The sequence below is a fragment of the Lygodium microphyllum genome, chromosome 12 (genome assembly GCF_053477565.2).
Source record: "Lygodium microphyllum isolate KBCC chromosome 12, Lygodium_microphyllum_v1.1.10, whole genome shotgun sequence".
In the NCBI taxonomy this organism is placed as follows: Eukaryota; Viridiplantae; Streptophyta; class Polypodiopsida; order Schizaeales; family Lygodiaceae; genus Lygodium; species Lygodium microphyllum.
In genome coordinates this window covers 74,978,264-74,999,938 of record NC_141146.1, presented here as the reverse complement: position 1 = coordinate 74,999,938, position 21,675 = coordinate 74,978,264, and the positions used below count along the sequence as shown (strand labels likewise).

At 41.0% G+C, this 21,675-nt stretch overlaps 1 protein-coding gene across 1 annotated transcript; it reads left to right on the top strand.

Moving 5' to 3' along the window:
* Positions 1-6,341: 6,341 nt before the first annotated feature.
* LOC148027922 (CDPK adapter, putative (DUF1423)) lies at positions 6,342-8,101 on the top strand. The gene is made up of 2 exons (XM_087689619.1): positions 6,342-7,077; positions 7,441-8,101. The coding sequence occupies exons 1-2, from the start codon at positions 6,442-6,444 to the stop codon at positions 7,528-7,530; spliced, it is 726 nt and encodes a 241-aa protein (XP_087545745.1). The 5' UTR covers positions 6,342-6,441; the 3' UTR covers positions 7,531-8,101.
* The last annotated feature ends 13,574 nt before the right edge of the window (positions 8,102-21,675 follow it).

Sequence of the window (21,675 nt, the reverse complement as noted above, 5' to 3'; positions counted from 1 at the left end):
TCTAAACTTCCATGCTTGGAAGTTGTTCTTGTCAAGCTTTTCAGTGACAATCTGTGAGAGAGAATCAGACGCCATTACAGAACACTGAAAAAAATTCTGTCACTGCAAAGAACACAGCTTCAGCCTCACAAAGGCAAATCTGCAAAACTGACGAAAGTGGTATTTGACCACACAGTCACTTCCTAGTGACGATTTTGCATCAACATGCAACAGGGATGATTGTGTAACTCCCAATGTCTCTGCGCACAAGCATACGATGCAATTTCTACAGTAACTTTTCACCGACCTGTAGAACAGTGGCTGCACAGCATAAAACTGGGCCTTTTCCTGAGTGCGTGCAAAAAACTTCCGCCTCCAAAACAGGCCCCGAAATGGCCTCAAATCAAAAAAACAAGGTCGCCGAGGGCTAAAGCCTCGCCCGCAGCATATACTACCCTCTTGCTTCACCGGGAAGGGCGTCTCAACCTGAGACAATGCACTCCTGTACTTTCCGGCTGTGCTACCTGCAGAGATCTGCTCCCAAAACAGAAAATGAAAGCAACACTGCTCCTCTTACCAGAACACCGCGAGCTTGGCTTGCTTTCTTGAGCTCCTTACCATGAACAAGGCTCTGATACCATGTCAAGATTGTGGGAGAGAAGGAAGGAGTCTCACTTGAAGCTTTCTTGCTTGCACAATGGGGGAATACACACAAGGGTGGAGGCTGAAAACAGTTTTCCTCTTCTTAGTTGTGTAAGCGAAAAGAACTCTAGTACAAAGAAATAGAAGAACCCTATATATGGGTCTCAAAACCAAACTCAACTAACTAAGGTGGCATACTAACTGAGCTACAAACTAGAGTAGATAAGGATAGCTATCATGTAGCTATTATTCATGGGCGGTGTACCAACCGCGTCTGCAACTGACAAGTCGGTGACATAAATACACAACGGTCACCCTGGCGTATCACGAGTGGAGCTCAATATCTCAACAGAGGTGCCAAGTCTAGCAGCCTCTATCCCTTACTTGTATTTGGCGCTACATTGGATCATGTTTTGTCTGTGGGTTCTATTCCCCATGTATCCCTTTGGCATACTCCTTTGGGGCATATGTCTCTTAAAGGAATGAAAATGCTCAGTGCTTTGCAGTATCTTCCGCCTTTTGACTCTTTGAATTTTGATTCTTGTGATCATTGTTTGTATGGAAGGCAGACTAGAAATACACATAAAAGGTTTGGTAAGAAACGCATGGGTGAGCCCTTGGCTCTTGTGCACTTAGATGTATGTGGGCCCATGCCTTGTCAATCACTTGGTGGGGCGAAGTACTTTGTTACTTTCATAGATGATTACTCACGTAAGGTTTGGGCTTATCCCATAAAGAGAAAATCTGATGTCTTAGACACATTTCAATGTTGGCTTGCATTGGCAGAGAACCAGTCTGGGAAAAGGCTCAAATACCTAAGGTTAGATAATGGGGATGTATCACGTGCTTTTGAGCAGTTTTATGATGAGCGGGGTATTAAGCGTCAATTGATCTCCCCTTACACCCCACCCCAGAATGGTATGGCTGAACACATGAATATGACCATTCAGGAAAGGGTCCGTAGCATGCTTAGCCAGGCTGGCTTACTGCGGCACTTTTGGGCTGAGGCAGTTACTACTGCAGTGCATCTCATTAACAGGTCGCTTAGCAGTGGCATTGACTTTCAGGTTGCAGAGGAGGTATGGGTAGGCAAGCCTCCCTCTTATGATCATTTGCATGTCTTTGGATGTGAGGCATTCTGCCATGTGTCCAAGGACAAACACAATAAGCTGGATCCTAAAAGTGTCAAATGCATTTTCATTGGCTATGAAGATGCAGGAGAGATAGGTTACTGTCTATGGGATCTGCATGCACGGAAAGTGATCTGCAGCCATGATGTCATCTTTCATGAGGACAAAATGCATATGCAACCTGAGAAAGTGGTTGAAGTACGCAGAGTTATCTTTCAAAAGAAGCCACCTGCTCCCATTCAGCTTGCTCCACGGCCAGCTAGACAGCGTGCAACATCACTTGATGCTCATGGCCTAGATGCTGGACATGCTGATGTTAGACATGATGTTGGTCGGGCATCAGAGCCTGGGTTGAGGCATTCTACTAGAGATAGACGACCTCCTAACCGTTTTGCACCCTCTATGGATTATGTATTGGTTATAGATGTAGGAGAGCCTCTCACTTATGATGAGGCTATGCGTAGGGGTGATTGTCACTCTTGGGAGAGGGCTATGCAGTCTGAGCTTGAATCATTGCATAAGAATCAGACTTGGGATTTGGTTTCCTTGCCTCAGTGTAAGAAGGCTTTGCCATGCAAGTGGGTGTATAAGCTGAAAAGTATCCCTGGACACCCCAAGCCGGCATACAAGGCTCGATTGGTTGCTAAGGGTTTTAAGCAGGAGCATGGTGTTGATTTTGTTGAAGTCTTTTCTCCAGTGGTCAAGATGACCACCCTATGCTTAGTCTTGGCCTTAGTTGCACAGCGTGACCTAGATTTGTACCAGATGGATATCAAGACGGATTTTCTACATGGGGACTTGAATGATGAGATTTACATAGAGCAGCCTAAGGGCTTTGCAGACCCTCGTAGGGAACACCTAGTGTGCAAGCTAAAGAAAAGTCTATATGGCTTGAAGCAGGCACCTAGGGAATGGTACCATAAATTTGATGCATTCATGGAGTCATAGGGCTACAGCCATAGTGCTATGGATCCGTGCTTATACACAAAGAAAGCCCATGACGGTTCTTTACTGATTTTGGTACTCTATGTGGATGACATGCTTTTAGTAGGGACAGCTCATGAGGAGCTAGATGCTCTTAAGGCTCGGCTCAAGAAGAGCTTTAAGATGAAAGATTTGGAACACGCCTCTCATATACTTAGTATGCGCATTACGCGATATAGATATTAGGGACTACTCTATCTGTCACAGAGGGAGTACATTCATAAAGTCCTTGAGCGCTTCCGCGTGCAGGATGTTAAGCCTATTGGCTGTCCATTACCTTCTCATGTGAAGGTTTCATAGGCCGATTGTCCATAGACAGATGAGCAGAGGGCCGAGATGGCCAAGATTCCTTATGCATCAGCCATGGACAGTCTTATGTATGCTATGATAGCCACCCGTTCAGATATTGATTTTGCAGTTGGGGTTGTGGCACGTTATATGGCTACACCATGGCAAGAAACATTGGGATGCCGTGAAGGGTACCATGAGGTACCTGAAGGGCACAACAGATATATGTCTTTATTATGGCAACCAGGATACAGGAGTCATGGGGTACACTGACTCTGATTATGCAGGACATGCAGATAATAGGAAGTCCACTTTTGGCTATGTGTTCACTTATGCTGGAGAGGCTATCTCTTGGATGTCCAGGGCGTAGAAGTGTATGACTCTTTCTACTATAGAGGCCGAGTATATTGTAGCCACAAAGGCTTGCAAGGAGGCTATCTGGTTAGGCCATTTGATTGCAGACCTTGGTACGACAGATGTTATGCCTACACTGCATTTGGATTCTATGAGTGCCATTCAGTTGGCCAAGATCCGGTCTTCCATGCGAAGACGAAACATATTGAGGTGAGGTATCACTTCATTCGTGAGGTCGTTGAGGACAGGTTTGTTGACCTTGTCAAGATTCCGACTGAGCAGAATCTTGCAGTCTTGCTCACGAAGAGCCTCACTATTGAGCACTTTGCCTTCTTGAGGAGATTGATGGGCATTGGATGATATGACGTTTTTTTCCTCATCCTATTATACATGTGTACATGTTGTACTGTCTTTTCTTTTTTCTCTCTCTCACTGGGGGCAGATTTGCCTTTAAGTGGGAGGTTCTTGGGAGTAAAGGCGCCTCCGCCTAGCCGCCCATGTATTACTACACTGACAGTACCCGCCATTGCACACTACACGTGGCGGGCGCCCATCACAGTCACTTATTCTTTATTCTTTTAGTGACAGTTTGAATAAAGGAAGGCCCGGCCACACATTGTGGTTGTTCGAGTTCCCACTTTTGTGTCTCTCTCTCTCTTGGCTCTTGCTCTCCATCCGCCATAGCTCTCACTGCCAAGCTTCTTCCTCCTAGGTTCCACTTCCCTTTCAAAAGAAAGTGAGAGAAAAGTGAGAGAGAGGGAGAGAGAGAGTGTGTATGTGTATGTGTGTGTGTGTGTGTGTGAGAGTGAGTGAGTGAGTGAGTGAGGGAGATGGGGAGGAGAGAAAATAGAGAGAGAATAATTGGTGGAAGATGGGGGATAGATAGATAGATAGATAGAGAGAGAGAGAGAGAGAGAGAGAGAGAGAGAGAGAGAGAGAGCTTAATTAACATGGGGGGAGAAACATGGGAGGGGACAGTAGTTGTGGAAGCGGTGGAGGTGGTAATGACAGTGGTAGTGGAGGCGACGGTGGAGGTGGTGGTGGTGGCAATGGTGGTGGTGGTGGAGATGGTGGTGGCAGTAGGGGCAGTAGTGGTGCTTGATATGTGCATAAGAGAATAGGAGGAATATGCGGAATATGTGGAACAAGAAATGGAGGTTGCCCAAAAAAAGCTCGCTTAAATGCTCACTCGAAAAGCTTGCTTCCTGCCCTTCCCCAATATAAATGGAGTGTTTGAGTGGATAAGAGCTTAGACTTTCATGAATAGACCAACGATAGACATGGGTTTCCAACCAAGTGATGCACTCAACACAAGACTTGAACTCACAACCTCACAATCATGATCCCAAGTTTCAACCTTTAGGCTATGACATGGTTGTAAGAAACAATGATTAAACTAGCTTTTGATGCAAGTAACCATGATTGAGCTATGCTTGATGTAAATGATCATGGTTGGACTATTGTTCACATGACCATGGTTGAGCTACCCTCGAAGAAACAAGCTATTCTTCAAGTTAGGAATGACAATGGTTGAGCTATCCTTGAAACAATTGACCATATGGGTGAGGAACATTTGAAGGATTGACCACGATTCTTTGTGAAAGTAACTAATGTTGAGTTAATATTAATGCAAGTGACCATGGTTGAGCGCACCATTGATGTAATCAGCCATGCTTAATCTATTGTGTTGATCATGGTTCGAAGATTGAGATGTTCGATTGAGTGAGGTTGGCTAATCCTTTATGCAAGTGACTGTCAGAGTTAATATTTATGCAAGTGAGCATGGTTGAGCCTATCATTGATTTTATTAACAATGATTAAGCTATTCAAGAGTTAATATTAATGCAAGTGAGCATGGTTGAGTCTATCATTGATGTTATTAACAATGGTTAAGCTATTCTACTGTGACCAAGGTTTGAAGTTTGAGCTATTCTACTAGTTGGGGTTGGCTAGTTCTTTGTGCAAGTGACCAAGGCTAAGTAAATATTAATGTAAGTAACCATGGTTAAGCCATTCTATTGATCAAGGTTTGAACATTGAGCTTTACTTGACCATGGCTCGCTAATACTTCATGGAAGGGACCATGGTTGAGTTAATATTGATGCATGCAACCATGATTGAGCTTTCTATTGATGGAATTGACCACGATTGAGCTATTTTATAGACCAAGGTTGATTGGCTAATTCTTTATGCAAGGGATTATGGTTGAGTTCATATTGATGCAAGTGACCATGGTTGAGTTTACTATTGATGCAATTAATCATGGTTGAGCTATTCTAATGACCATTGGTTCACTAATTATTTATGCAAGGGGCCATGGTTGAGTTCGTATTGATGTAAGCGAACATGGTTCAACTTACTATTGATTTAATTAACTATGGTTGAGTTATTCTATTGGCCATGGCTTGAATATAACTCTATTGACCATGGTTTGGACATTGAGTTATTGTTCTTGTCCATGGTTGGCTAATTCTTTATGGAAGGGATCTTGGTTGAGTTAATATTCATGAAAGTGGCTGTGGTTGAGTGTATCGTTGATGCAATTAAGCATGGTTAAGCTATTCTACTGAACATGGTTTGAAGTTTGAGCTACTCTGCATGACCATGATTGGTCAATTCTTTATGCAAGGGACCATGGTTGAATTCAAATTGTTGCAAGTGTCCATGTTGAGCTTATGGTTGATACAATTAACCATGGTTGAGATATTCTATAGGCTAAGGTTTGAAGTATGAGCTATTTTGCATGGTTGGCCAAATCTTCATGCAAGGGACCATGGTTGAGTTCATTTTGATGCAAGTGACCATGTCCACAGGTGAGCTGTTGTGGTGACCACCGGTTCGCTAATTCTTTATGCAAGGGACCATGGTTGAGTGCAGGTGGATGCAAGTGACCAAGGTTTGAGCTTACCGTTGATGAAATTAACCATGGTTAACCTATTCTGCAGACCAAGGTTTGAAGGTTTGAGCGATCCTAATTTCTGCCTGACGAGGATACGAGCCATATTCTCTACGCGATTGTGCAGGAGAGGTGTTTGCCTGTGTAGAAGAGGGAAGGAAGGGGGCCATGTCGAGGCGAGGCAGGCCGCGTAAAAAGAGAGACTCGGATGCAGAGCCCCAGCAACAGGAAGAGAAAGGAGAGGAGAAAGAAGCAGCAGGAGCAGAGGCCGCAGAAGAAGAAGCAGCAGCAACTCCCGCAGCAACAGAGCTTTGCAAAGTCGGAAACCCTAAATGTTGCTTGGTGATCGGGGAAAGCCTCGCATCAGGCAATATCGGCGTCATGCCCTGTGACATCTGTTGCTCCGAGCCCGGCTTCTGCCGCGACTGCCTCTGCATCCTCTGTGGCAACACCATCCCCGGCAGCAGCAGCCATAGCTTGAACTCGGATGCCTCCATTCGGTGCTTCGCGAAGCTTTCCGGCTCAGGTTTCTGTGGCCACGCCGCACACCTAACATGTGCTTTGGAGTGCCAGATGGCTGGGGTTGTGAAACAACTGGACCTGGATATGGAATACATCTGTCGGCGCTGTGATCAGAAGACGGACCTGCGTGAACATATTGTACGCTTACTGGACTCCTTGAGGTTTATGAATTCTGCTAAGTCGGTGGAGGCAAATTTAGGCACGGCTCTGCAAATCATGCATGGGACAGAACAGCCTGGAGCGAAGAGCCTTGAACACCTTGTCCAGAGAGCCATCGGCATGGTAAGGTTATCACTGCTCATCCTCCTCACTGAAGAGAAAATGGCACAATTCCAACACAAGCTGAAATGGGCATGGGTGCTTTAAGACATCTGCTCATGTCCCACATTTGTGCCTGGGAAGTACGTGTAAGATCATGTGCATGTTTGCTGATGTATTGCATTTCTGCCAGTTACGAAAGGTCATGTGCATGTGCATCTACACGTTGCTCATGAAGAACACACTTTTTCTACAACAATGTTGGATTTTTCAAATTACACTGCAGTAAGGCTTACACGACTAAACTTGTGGTGACTGTAACATACATATCCTCCCAAATATTTGGAAGTTAAGTCATGCAGCCCTTGATGAATTATTATTTTGCAGGTTCAAAAAGGCTCGAGTGTCCGAGAAGTCTATGATTTATTGCATGGGACAGGATCAGAATTCGAAGCGACTGAGCAAGCAAATAGTTGACACTTTGGTTTATGTTCTTTTGTGTGTCAGAGTGTAGCAATGCCACAGCAAAATGCTTGATTTAAGTTAGTAGGTACATCCTAATTCTGTTGGTCCTGCCCAATGCTGGAGGTACAACTAAGTAAACACAGCAACAGGCACTCCTTGCTACCATCTTGTAGCCTAGTCTGTATTTGATCCTTTGGCTCAAATATATACACAATACTTAGTCGATACCTGATACATGCCAAATTGGTACATGCTAAGATTTGCACCCCCCCATCCGAATGGAATGTGCTTGTTACATCTTCTTGGTTATCAAACAAACCTTCTGTCAGGAAGATTTCTGTGGCTGATTCCTAGTCTCTGGTTGATCATTTTTAGTGGTGCAGTTCAGGGTGAAAACTTTAATTTCAGAAGTTGATACAGTAAAGTTCAGTGAAAGTTGTGCATTTTGGAGGGCGATTCCTTTTCCTGATTATGAGCAATAGAGCAGCAAGCTCTTCATACCTTTGTTATGAGGTATGCCTTCCACTGAATGCATGGAATAGAATGTTCCAATAGTAGAGGAATAATTTTCTTTATTTTTGTAGTAACATATGCATTGAAAGTATAGGGTAGAATGTGCTAAAATGTTGGGTTGTTATGGTGTATTGATGTTCTATTCATCTCCACTGTTGTAGGATATGCTACTTTGTTTGTATTATAGCTCCCATCAGTCTATTGTGAAACACTGAGTGTGTAACCCTCATAAAGTTGCACTTATCGCTGATTAACTCTCATTTTCCTTACCTAACATTTCTTCACCAATTCAATACGCATGCTTCCTTTAATATGAGCAATGCTAATTATTCACTCTCAAATATGCTGATAGCTAAAATGTTGGGTGGTTATGGTTGTTGTGGTTTATTGACGTTCTATTCATCTCCACTGTTGTAGGATATGCTGCTGTGTTTGTGTTATAGCTGCCATCAGTCTATTGTGAAACACTCTTGAGAGTACATAACCCTCTTAAAGTCATACTTATTGCTGATTAACTCTCATTTTCCTTACCTAACATTCTTCACCAATTCAATATGCACGCTTCATTTAAAATGAGATGCTAGTAATTATTCATTCTCAAATATGCTGATACACTAGTATGAATTCAATTCGATCCCCTTGGGTTATGTCTCTTTTGTGTAGGGGGTGAGTTTTACTTGTTTATGCTTAAAAGAATAAAACAAGTTAACAATGTTGTTGAGTTGAAATTATTTCCAAGGTGTCTCTATTCTTTATGGCTACTAAGAATGGTGGTGAGATCAAAGGAAGTATTGGCTTGGGCATGTTATAGGGTTTGTTTCCACAATTCTCTATCCTACAAGGCTTGGTAGATTCATCTAAGTTACATTTTCATGTAAGTGTTATGGTTTCAAGGATTGTCGCTAGTAGCAATTTTTGCAATAGCTAGCTTCTTGACCTTGGCCTCATTTGTGCGCTTGGATTTATGTATGTGGATCCAATAATCCTTTCATCATACATCGAGGAGGAATTTGAAATTTTGAACCTTTTGGGCCATGGCTTTGTTTTTTGGTGTGTGGATAGATAATATGCATGTTCTCCATCATGTAGAGCCTACATAATGTTGAGGTTGTGGATATAACTTTTGTTGAACCATAGAGGAATCCTTTTCTTATATTTTTTTGAGTTTGAAAATGTTGGATCTATTTTTTGCAATGTATATGTAAGTTATAGCCACAAATTAAAACTTGGTTCTCTTTTCTACAATGGCCTTGTGGCATTATGGCCACAAAGTTTGTTGGCATGTGCCCCTCTTGTGGGTGTTCAAGTGTGTGAATCTTATCTCTAAAAAGGTGTATTTCTCAAGGGAAAAAACTACCAAGCGTGTATTTGCAAGAAAGTTCCCTACTCATGCTATTCTGAAAGAGCGTTTCAAAAATTTGAGCTATCTTAATGGTGAAGTGAACTTGTCTTATTTGAACCGTATCATATACTTGTTGATTATGCTTTTAGGGAAAAGTCATTTTGTGAGTCTTGACCTTGTAGCTCCTAAATTGTTTTCAAGAAAGGTAAAACATTGGTTGGTTAATAAATTAATAACAATGAAAGACATGATACTATGGCATCACTCTTACTACCATAGGACATGGAGAAGATGAGGAAAAGAGATTACGCTTTTGGGAAAAGTCGTTTTGTGAGTCTTGACCTTGTAGCTCCTAAAATGTTTTCAACAAAGGTAAAACATCGATTGGTTAATGAATTTATAACAATAACAATGAAAGATATGATATGATCATTATGGCATCACTCATGCTACCATAGGACATGGAGAAGGTAAGGAAAAGAGTGATTGTCCATATAAAGAGTAATAGTCCATTTATTAAAGTTGTGCAACTTAGGAGTCATCTTTTCACAGACATTGGTTTATTTAATAATGCAAACTAACTTGAATGATGAATTGTGATCGGCTTGTGAATGCAAGGTAACATAAAAGGATTTGATGGCAAGGACTTTTAAGGAGCAATAGATGAGGGAGCTCATGCTACATTACATGGAGGTGATAAGGAAAAGACAATAGTCTCCTTATTGGACTTTTGTCTCCAAGGAGTTATGCTCCACTACACATATTGGGCTATTTAGAATTAACTTGAATTGATGAAGTGTACACCAATTTGTGAATAAATGAAGCATGAAAGTATTAGATGTCTTGGATTTAGGGAGCAACAATTCATGGAGAAATTCTTATAATTTGTTGGAGGACATTACACTTCTAATGACTAGTGAAGGTGTAATCTTTATTATGAAGTGTAGTGATTGAGACCAAGTGAGTCTTTGCATTATGTTTGGAGCACAATATGTGTAGTGAGGCCATTTACTCCATTGATGGTTTTGTTGCTCTACTTTCACCAATGTTGTCGAGGTCCAAGTTGTCCTTGAGAATAACTTGAGGAAACATTCTCCTCACTATTGCACTTGAGGATAATACATGATAGTTATGAAAAAAGATATGCAATCTTTATGACAAGCAAAGTCCTACATCATAGATGTATTGGTTGAAATAGCTTATGGACCCTCGCATGAAGAGACTAGTGTGTCCTCAGATTTAAATAAATTTCATTCAATTTTCAGTCAATTAACTTCATAGGGCATTAAGTTCAAGGATACGTCCCCTACCTCTCATGCATTGATATGATGGTAAGAGCAGTAATGACCACTGTTGTGGTAGACTCTCACAAAGGTCTTAGCCTTGCAGGTAGACTCATAGTAAGTCCCATGGTGGTCGTAAGTCGTCTCTGACATGTCATTATTGTGGAAAGTACGGTCATATTTGGCCGTAGTGTCATAATATATGTGATGATAAGTGCAAAGAGAAGGCAAATGTAAAGTGCATGAAAAGTTTAATGATCAGAATATTGTTCCGAGTAACTCCATTGTAAAGATTGAAGAGATAAATATAGTATAGCCATGATGAGTACATCTTAGCAACTTCCTCTCTTGATGCTTCTCAATTGATTGATATTTCATCTACATATTCTCAATGATGGCTACTTGATTCTAGGGCTTCTTTTTATTTTATCCCGCATAGGGATTGGTTTTAGCTCTATCATAGCATGACAGGTTCTGTGAGATTGAAAAATGGCTTAGCATGAGATATTATTGGCATTGGGGATGTATAGTTGCAATTTCCTATTCAGGAACCTTCTTTACTTTGCATAATGTATGTCATGTATCAAAAGCCTTCTATTTGTTGGAAAATTGAATGATGTGGGCTATTATATATGTTTTGGTGACCCAACATGGAAGATTACTCATGGGAATCTTGTCTTTGCTCGAGGTGCCAAGGCTAGAAGCCTCTATCCTTTATTTGTTTCTAGGTCTACCATGTTTTGGTGTGGTTGATGTACCACATGTATCTTTATGGTATCATTGCCTTGGTACATGTCCTTAAAGGGAATGAAAATACTTACTCGTTTGCAGTATCCTTTGCCTCTTGATTACAATGTTTTGATTCTTGTGACCATTATCTTTATGGCAAGCAAACCCATAGTTCTCATAAAAGTCTGGCATTACGAGCATGGATGAACCTCTAACTCTTGTGCATTTTGATATATGTGGTCATGTGCCATGTCAATCATTGGGTAGTGTGAAGTACTTTGTTACGTTCATTGATAAATTATACGTATAAGGTTTGGGCATATCCTAATAAGCAGAAATTGGATGTCTTATCTACCTTTTAGCATTGGCTTGTTCTTATTGAGAGCCAATATGGGTATGGGATGAAATGCCTAAGATCTTTGACAATGGCATTGAGTATGTTTCTAAAGCATTTAAGCAATTTTGTGAAGAGAGAGGTATTAAGCATAAATTAATTATCATGTACACCCCACCCTAGAATGGTATTGTAGAGTGCATGAATATGATCATTTAGGAAAGATTTTGTAGTCAGGCAGGCTTATCATAATAATTTTGGGCTTAGGTAATTACTATTGTTGTACATTTAATAAACAGATCCCCATGTGCTACTATTCGTTATCAAGTTGTAGAGGGGATATGGTGTGAAAAACCTCCCTCATATGTGCATCTTAAATTCTTTGGATATGAGGCTTTCTACCATGTACCCAAGGATAAGCATAATAAGATGGATCCTAAGTCAGTGAAATACACCTTTCTTGGTTATGGGGACACATGTAAGATGAGATGGGCTATCGCCTATGGGATCTGTAGGCTTGAAAGGATATCTACAGCCATGATGTTGTTTTCCATGAGGAGAAAATACATAAGCAGCTTTAGAAGATGGTTGAGGTACACATGATGATATTTCAGGAGGAGCCTCTTGTTACCGTACAACTAGCTAGATAGCATGCAACTAATGTTCCAATGGCTCATGATCATGATATTGGATAGGATGTATACGCCCCATAGCTTGTTTTGAGACACTCTACTAGAGGTAGATTTTAGCCTAATCAATTTGCACCCTCTAAAAACTATATTATGGTGATAGATTCTAGTGAGTCCCTTACTTTTGAGGAGGCCATGCATAGAGGCGACAGTCTCTCTTGGGAGAGGGCCATGCAGTCTAGTTTGATTCAATGCAAAAAAACCATACATGAGATTTGGTTCCTTTATGTAGTGGAAAACATGCATTGCCATGTAAGTGGGTGTACAAGATGAAGAGTATCCCTAGATGCCCCAAGTCAGTATATAAGGCTAGATTGGTTGCTAAGAGTTTCAAGCAAGAGCATGGTATTGACTTTGATAAAGTCTTTTCTCATGTAGTCAAGATGGCTATGGTTGGTTTTGACCTTGGTCTCACAATTAGATATAGTTTTTTATCAAATGGATGTGAAAATGTATTTTCTCAGATGGATGTGATAACGTCTTTTCTATATGGGGACTTGCATGAGGATATCTATATGCAATAACCTAAGGGCTTTATGGAAAAGGAAAAGGAACACCTAGTATGCAAGTTGAGAAAGAGCCTTTATGGACTTAAGCAAGAATCTAGGGAATGGTACCATAAGTTTGATATTTTCATGAATTCACAAGGATATAATTGTGTTTGTACACAGAGAAGGCCCGTGATGGTAGCCTTATTATCTTGGTACTTTGTGTCGATGATATGTTGATTTCTAGGACAACTTAGGATGAGTTGGATGCTTTGAAGACTTGGATGAAGAAGAGCTTTGAGATGAAGGACATGGGGCAACCCTCACATATTCTTGGTATACACATCACATATCATCTCTCTAAATGGCTCCTTTACGTCTTACAATAGGAGTACATATAGAAGGTGCTTGAGTGTTTCCATATGCAAGATGTTAATTGGCTATTCTTTACCTTTTCATATGAAGGCCAGTAGTCAAGATGATTATCGCTAGTCAACATAAGCAAAAGGTTGAGATTGCCAAGATCCCTTATGCATCCATAGTGGATAGTCTGCTATATACTATTATGATAGCCACTTGCTATGACATTGCATTTGCAATGGGACTTGTGGCATACTATATGGCTACACTTGGTTGGTGATGTTAGGATGTCATGAAAGGGTATCACGAGATGCTTAAAATGCATTGTAGATATGTACATTTGCTATGTGACTAAGATATTACAAACATGGGTTACATTGACTTGACTATATAAAACATGTAGATAATAGAAAGTCAACCTTTGGGTATATCTTCAACTTTGCTAGAGGTGATGTTTCTTGGATGCCCATGGTGCAAAAATGCATAATCTTACCTCCTACAAAGGCAGAGTATATTTTAGCCACTATTGAGCCTTATAACCGTCAGAACAACACAAGGCACAAAGAAGGATTAAGAAGAAGCATAAGAATATAGCGCGATGGAAAAAGAAGACCAAGAAGCATGATTAAAAAAAAAAAATCAAGAATAGGGCACACAAGAGATAAAGCGCATTTTAATACTTTGTAAAGCGGCGCTAGGCTCCCTCTTGTGCAAGCTATAAATGAAAAGGTGCATGTAAAGGAGCCATGAAAATAGGAAAGAATAGGAAAAAAGGACCAAGACTGATAGTCATAGAAATGGGTTGAGTGCCCAAGGGGAGAAGGGCATGTATAAAAGCCAAAAAGTGAATGGATAAGCTCGTTCTTGGTGTGTGTGCAAACTAGATCTCTTTTTGTTTTTGTTCTTGCTTCCTACTTGTGCATGAGAGAGGGAGTGTGAGAGAGGGAGACTGTGAATGTGTGAGAGTGAGGGACCATGGGGAAGCTCTTCTTCTCCTCTTCTCCTTCTTCTCTTCTCTTTTCTCATGCGTGCAACTATGGAGGTTGGAGCTTAGAGCATGGAGATGGAGCTTGCTTGAGTGAGCACCTTGAATCATGCAGTCATCGAAGGACTTGAGGAAGAGGACTGCAGCAATCAGATTCAATGATAAGCTAACTACATCCTTATCGCACACAACTATGTGAGAGGTAGCCATTGCCACTCACTTGAAAGGCTTGACTTGATAAGCCGTCCATAGGATCTTGGTGGTTGCAAGTGATAGCGAAAAATTCAACCTTGAGTGCTTCCACATTCCAAATCGAGCAATGGAGTAGGAGTCCATCTTCGAAACAATGCTTGATGTAGGTAGGAAGCAAGGGAGTCGAAAGGTATTCAATCTCCTTTGCCAGACAGTTTAGATTTTTGAAGATTTAGGAACGTTAGTTAGATTAGTGGTATGGTGTTTTTCATTTGTAAGATGCATTAAGGTTGAGGAAATAAGGAAAAAGAAAGAAAATATAAGTTTCTGTAATAACTAGGAAGTAGAGAAAGAAAAGAAAAGAAAATAGATTTTGAATACCTTAGAAGGAAAACAAAGAGTAAGGAAAGAAAGACAGAGCATTAAAAGAAGAGAAAGGGAGGGAAGAGCTCATTTTAGCATGTGAGAGATTGAGAGAGAGAGCAATAGGTCAGGAAAGAGCAACTACTCAGGAGAGAGCAAGAGGTCAAGAGAGCAACAACAACAAAAATCCATTGTATCATCACTCTCAATGATTCCAAGTCTGCTCAAAACCTTCCTTGTTGATTAAAGAATAAGGACAAGATCATTGCTGGGTGTACTTGGGATCAATTAAGTCATTCGTTGTCATTTTAAGTCATTTGGTGTGTTTTTTCGTTGCTCAGATGGCGCCCCAGGCCTCGAACGATCCAGCCTTAACTGGCCCCCCGAACACCCGAATCACTTTTGTTCTCTCGGTGGACAACTCTTGCCTCGGACTCAGATGATCCCACTTGGATGACCAAGTTGGTCCACTTAGACACTAAAAGTCTCATCAGACAGCCTTCGATGGCCAAATCATCAAATTGGATTCACCCTCTCAGACTTGAATGGAGAGTTGTATCCTACTTCTCGGATAGTCCAAATTGACCCCTCAAATGGCTGAATCTGGGACTCGGATGCGCAAAAGTCCTACAAACTCACATGTCCAAATTTGCAGTCAATCTAAACTAGAATACATTTTTAGGGACCATCTAAACCCCCCCAAACATACCAAAGGTTGTGAGCTGATTGTGAGTGGCCCTACCTAGATCCAGACCTCCAAGTGTGACCATAGAGCTGTCCAACATTGGAATTTACCCCAATAAGCCCGAGAATTAATCAAATTAGCCAGTCACTTGCAGTTTACAAGAGAGACACTGTTTGACTACCTATAGGAGGACCACCCATCAAGACCCCATAGAGGATCAAAATTGACTACCAGGTGTGATTGCAACTCACGTAAAAGAGTTGCAAACTTATGGAATTGATTGGCAAGGTGTGTGTGAATGATTTCATTGAAGGTTGCACATTGCATTGTAGGGACTTAGGTACATGAGAAAAGTTGAAAGCCTAATTGTACACAACTCACATTGCATTGCACCATCCAAGTATGTAAGTAAGCGTAAACTTGTGAAGTGATTTAATTAACAAGAAACACACTAAAGGGAAATTAGACTAAGAAATGAACCCACCAGTAGGACTTGCAAATCCCTTGAGACCACACAAACAAACCAAGAAACCCAATACATGAGAAGTAAACACCCTCAAACCACCTAATAACTAAGTGAAGAAAGGAATGAACCACAATTAGAAATGTGTCCTTAGCTAACCTAATCTCCCTCATTGACACCTTAGTGGTTCAAGAGACCGCCAACATGCCAGGTGCTAGCATGAACACAGGTGACCAAGACATTGACCTATGAGATTTTCCAGTCGACATACAACAACTCATATGACGATACGACCATCAAATGAAAATAGCACACCACACAAGAGATCCATAGATGAAATCATTGTTGATCTCAAGGAGGAGAGGATGCTAGGAAGAGTTGCCCTACAACACATAGCCAATACAATCAGAAGCATAGTGCTCGGAGGCTATACCAGGACACATAGAGCTTGCTACAATATAGGCATGGGAATTCACTCTAAGCAAGGGTATATGAGGGCAAATGGATGTGAATGGCTTTAAGGGGTAGGGAAAACCCTAAGCCTAGCTTGGAAAAGGCTATATAAACAGCCTATGGGGGTCACTCTCAAGTGTGAGATAGAGTGTACCCAAGTTGTACCTTGAACAACTTAGTAAACAAGATTTTGTTCTTGTACTTTGAGCTCTCATCTCCCTCTTGTGCACATTCTTCTTGCTGCAACTCTACTTTTCCACATGGTATTAGAGCCTCCTCTGATCCTTTCAACTTCCAATAACCTCAGCCTCACTAAATGCACAAGAAAAGCTTCATTCTCTCATCTTGGACCTTCAACCTCCATAGCCAGCTTGACCCCTTGACCTTGGAGGACCTAGGGAAGACAAAGGAGAGCATTTCAGCTCCTAGTTTCAACTGAGAACGTCTTCTCCAACACAAGACGCTTCAGCATGGCATGTTAAATGTAGGGGTTAGTCGACGTGGAGGGTAGCATTGCTCAGCTTCTGAAAACGGTGCAGTTTTGGGCAGCGTGATGTTCCAGGGCATGACGTGGTCTGCAAGCGGTGCAATCTTCCTGGCCACCATAGGGATTTCAAAGCGCCCCCAGTGAGCTATCTCCCTCTAAGAGGGTTTGGTGAAATTCTTCCTATGGTGGCTGCAATCAACTAAATCCTAACTATTTGTTTCCTGGCAGCCATAGCCAGGAAGCTTCAAGCTTTTTCATTCTTCAAAATTTTCAATGTCTGAGCACTAACAGTGATTCTAATCACTAATTAATCTTCTCCATAGTTAGTTGAAGGCTTGAAAGCTCCACTTCAAAGTTCTTACACTCGATGGATCTTTTTAATTCAACAAACACTCCACATCTTACATCTCAAGTGGCATAAATCTTGAGATGAGTGCTTGTAAGCACTAATGTTGCATTTTAATCATGTTGCTAGCTGGATGTTGACTCAATCAAGTTTTTTTATAAACAAATTATAAAAAAATTAAATCCATCAAAGTGCTTTATAACATTTATCCCTTCTTTCTTGGTTGTAAGGCTATGTGTACAACTATAAACACATAGATCGGTCTACTGGTACATCAGAGATATGAGTGTCATTGTACTCTCTTTTGATTTATCCAAAAGCATAGAATTGATCGATAAGCCGTGCTCCACCAAGAACTCCACTAATAGGCCACATTATCGGGAAGAGCCCGAAGTCCAGTCAAAGCTCACCTCGTTGAAACCTAGAAAAACAATAAAGCCTAAATCAAGTGTTGTTCGAAGAACTTGACCTCATAAATCCTATCTTGAGATATTACATATGTATGATTTCCAAATGTTTTCAACTCTACAACTTTAAAACTTGGCTATTAGTTCTGTTATTTGGTTGTACTTGGCCACATGTAAAGGATTCGACACTACCATTGCTTAAGGCAATCAGTAAGACCTTCCTATAATGGCCATGGCCTATGCACATGTAAGGCCTCAAATTCACAAATTTAATGGAAAAGATTTCCATCCTTGGCAAGTCTTGGTAAAATACAAAATGATGGAAAGAGGCTATTGGCCCTTCATAAAAGGGACAAAAGTAATTGACTCATCCAATAGCCTTGATGTAGAAGATGATGAATGGGCTCAGACCATCATCATGCTTCATTTAGATGAATCTTTAATTCATCATATTGACCAACTCTCAACTGCCAAAGAAAAGTGGGATGAGCTTGAAAGTCTCTAGGTGTTACAGGGAAGAATTCCAAGATATTTCTCAAGATTGAGTTTTTCAGCTTGGAATACAAACATGGAGAAGATCTAAGAAAGTTTATTTCACATATGAAGGGGCTTATGGCACAGCTTGCCTCTGTTCAGGCACCCATCCATGATGAAGATGCCATTGCCATACTGCTAAAGTCTGTGGAGAAGGTTTTTCCAACCCTTGTGACTACCCTAACTAATATCTCGAACCCAAATTTGGCAAGTACCATCCAATCTTGCCTAGATGAAGAGAAGAGAAACCATATTGAAGAAACGCCAGCAGTCACTTCTCGTGAGCAAGTGTTAGTCCATATCGCTTCTACTAAGTGCTCCTTCTGTTACAAAAAAAGGCATATTGTAAGAAATTGGTGGAAGAAATACCCCGACAAAATGAAGTGCAACAAATGCAAAAACACTGGGCATATCACAAGTAAGTGTCCCAGTGTTCCACCAGTATCTAAGGAATTGGAGGCCAACTTTGCTTCCCAATCCACAGATGACCAACTCTTTTGAGTCTTGTAACATCCTCTACCTATGAATATCCTTGTAGCCTAATTTATAAAGGCATCCCATTTGATTGGGGGGGGGGGGGGAACTTTAACATGTCTTGTGATGCAATGTCACCCTGACATTGAGGGGGGGTGTTACAATATAGGCATGGGAATTCACCCTAAGTAAGGGTATATGAGGGCAGGTGTATGTGAATGGCCTTAAGGGGCAGCGAAAACCCTAATCTTAGCTTGGCAAAGGCTATATAAACAGCCTATGGGTCACTATCAAGTGTGAGATAGAGTGTACCCAAGTTGTACCTTGAACAACTTAGTAAACAAGATTTCGTCCTTGTACTTTGAGCTCTCATCTCCCTCTTGTGCACATTCTTCTTGTTGCAACTTTGCTTTTCCACAGAGCTCAATGAGGTCCAATGAGTCCTAGCCATCGCAAGCAAAAATAGAGCAAGAAAAAATGCCAATAGGGAGAGATAATTAGAAGTAGATTTTACATTGAGTGAGCCTCTCATGAAGCAACTATTAGATAACACTACTGCAAAGCAAAGTAGAGCATCCCTTGCAACTTCATTGTTGCTAGCTAGATTGAGAATCACTCCAAACACTAGAAACTAAACCAAGATATCTATAGTTGCAAAGCAACTTGAGAAGTATCAAGCATGTGGTGATCCTTATAGCTTCATTGAGTATTTTGAGCAGGTGTGTGAGGCAAACAATATCATGGACCTTGCTCAACGTGCACAAGCTTTTGGGCTATGTCTAGGAGACAAGGGATGAACTAGGTTTGCTAGCCTAGACAATATTAAGTGCAACAACTTCAATAGCCTAAAGGATCTTTTCGTTAAGAGATTTTCCAAAGCTAGATACTCAAACATCCTCATTGTCAGGTTGATGAATGTTAGCCAAAAAGATAAGGAGGAAATCCCAGACTATGTCACTCAAGTGAGAAGCTTCTATAGGAGGATTAGTAAGAAATAGAAAAAACAATAAAGCCAATGATGATTTCAAGAAAAAAATCAAGGAAGGATGTGATGCAATACTTGAGTTGCATCATGAGAAAGATAAATCACAAGAGTATGGTGTATATAGAACTTTAATCATGGAACTAGACATTTCATCAAACACATGGAGATTGTGTTTAAGTTAGATCAAGTGGTTGAGCTGATGGTTTAGTCAAATGATGAAGCCAAGGAAGTAATGAAACAAATGGTCCACTCCACTAAGGACTCCTTGGAGATTGTTTTTGCTTCCACTAGAGAATTTGTGGACAAGCTCAGTGCTTAAATATCCATACTTGTGGTAGCAACAAAAATGGTAGATAAGAAAAGTAGGGATAAGTAATAATTTTAGCCTTCAAATTCTAGTCCATAGCTTATTATCATTGGAAAGAAAGGCATATCCTCGGGGGGTTCACTACACCAATATCTGCTATATCACATGCATTTAAGACCTATTTATAAATATCCTTATTTGTGAAATTTTTCTAAATAAAATACAACCTTTTTCTATTCAATCTATGAATAATCTTGTTATATGACACCTTCTATATGTAAAAATTATATAAGAGTAGTATTTTAAAAATCATTTATTTTGAATCCACATGATATATACATATATTCATGAGTGATATTCACATGGAGTATCTTGCCTTGGAAAGAGGGCATAAGTAGAGAAGAGTTGCTGATTTTGCAAATAAGGAAGCTTGAAAGAAGGCCTGAAGATGTCAAGATAGCTATTGAAAGGTTAAAGGCAACAAGATTGAAAAATAAGAGAAGGTTTGATAAGCATCATTGACTTCGTCGAAGAGCCATCCAAGAAAATGATTGGGTGCTCGTCTATGACAGCAGCCTACACAATCAGTATAGTGCCCATAGAAAGCTGACAAAGCCATGGTTTGGCCCATATGTGGTGAAGGTAGTACATGAAAATGCTACCTACTCATTGACTGAATTGGATGGAACAAGTATGAAGGTACCAATAGCTCGAAAATGGATCAAGCTATTTAAACGAAGAGAAGCATCTACCTATGAACTACAAGACTTAGAAGTAGGTCATGGACTTGAAGACATGGAAGAGGAAGAAGATGTTGAGATATCGAGCTCCACTCGTGATACGCCAGGGTGACCGTTGTGCATTTATGTCACCGACGTGTCAGTTGCAGATGCAGTTGGTACACCGCCCCTGAATAATAGCTACATGATAGCTATCCTTATCTACTCTAGTTCGTGGCTCAGTTAGTATGCCACCTTAGTTAGTTGAGTTTGGTTTGAGACCCATATCTAGGGTTCTTCTATTTCTTTGTACTGGAGTTCTTTTGGCTTCCACAACTAAGAAGAGAAAAACTGTTTTCAGCCTCCACCCTTGTGTGTATTCTCCCATTGTGCAAGCAAGAAAGCTACAAGTGAGACTCCTTCCTTCTCTCCCACAATCTTGACATGGTATCAGAGCCTTGTTCGTGGTAAGGAGCTCAAGAAAGCAAGCCAAGCTCGCGGTGTTCTGGTAAGAGGAGCAGTGTTGCTTTCATTTTCTGTTTTGGGAGCAGATCTCTGCAGGTAGCACAGCCGGAAAGTGCAGGAGTGCATTGTCTCAGGTTGAGACGCCCTTTGCGGTGAAGCAAGAGGGCACTATATGTTGCGGGAAAGGGCTTTAGCCCTTGGCGACCTTGTTTTTTTGATTTGAGGCCATTTTGGGGCCTGTTTTGAAGGCGGAAGTTTTCTGCATGCACTCAGGAAAAGACCCTATTTTATGCTGTGCGACCACTGTTCTACAGATCGGTGAAAAGTTACTGTAGAAATTGCATCGTATGCTTGTGCGCAGAGACATTGGGAGTTTCAGAATCATCATTGGTTCCTGTTTATGCAAAATCGTCACTACGAAGTGACTGTGTGGTCAAATACCACTTTCGCCAGTTTTGCAGATTTGCCCTTGTGAGGGTGAAGCTGTGTTTTTTGCAGTGACAGATTTTTTTGCAGTATTCTGTGATGGTATCTGATTCTCTTTCACAGATTGT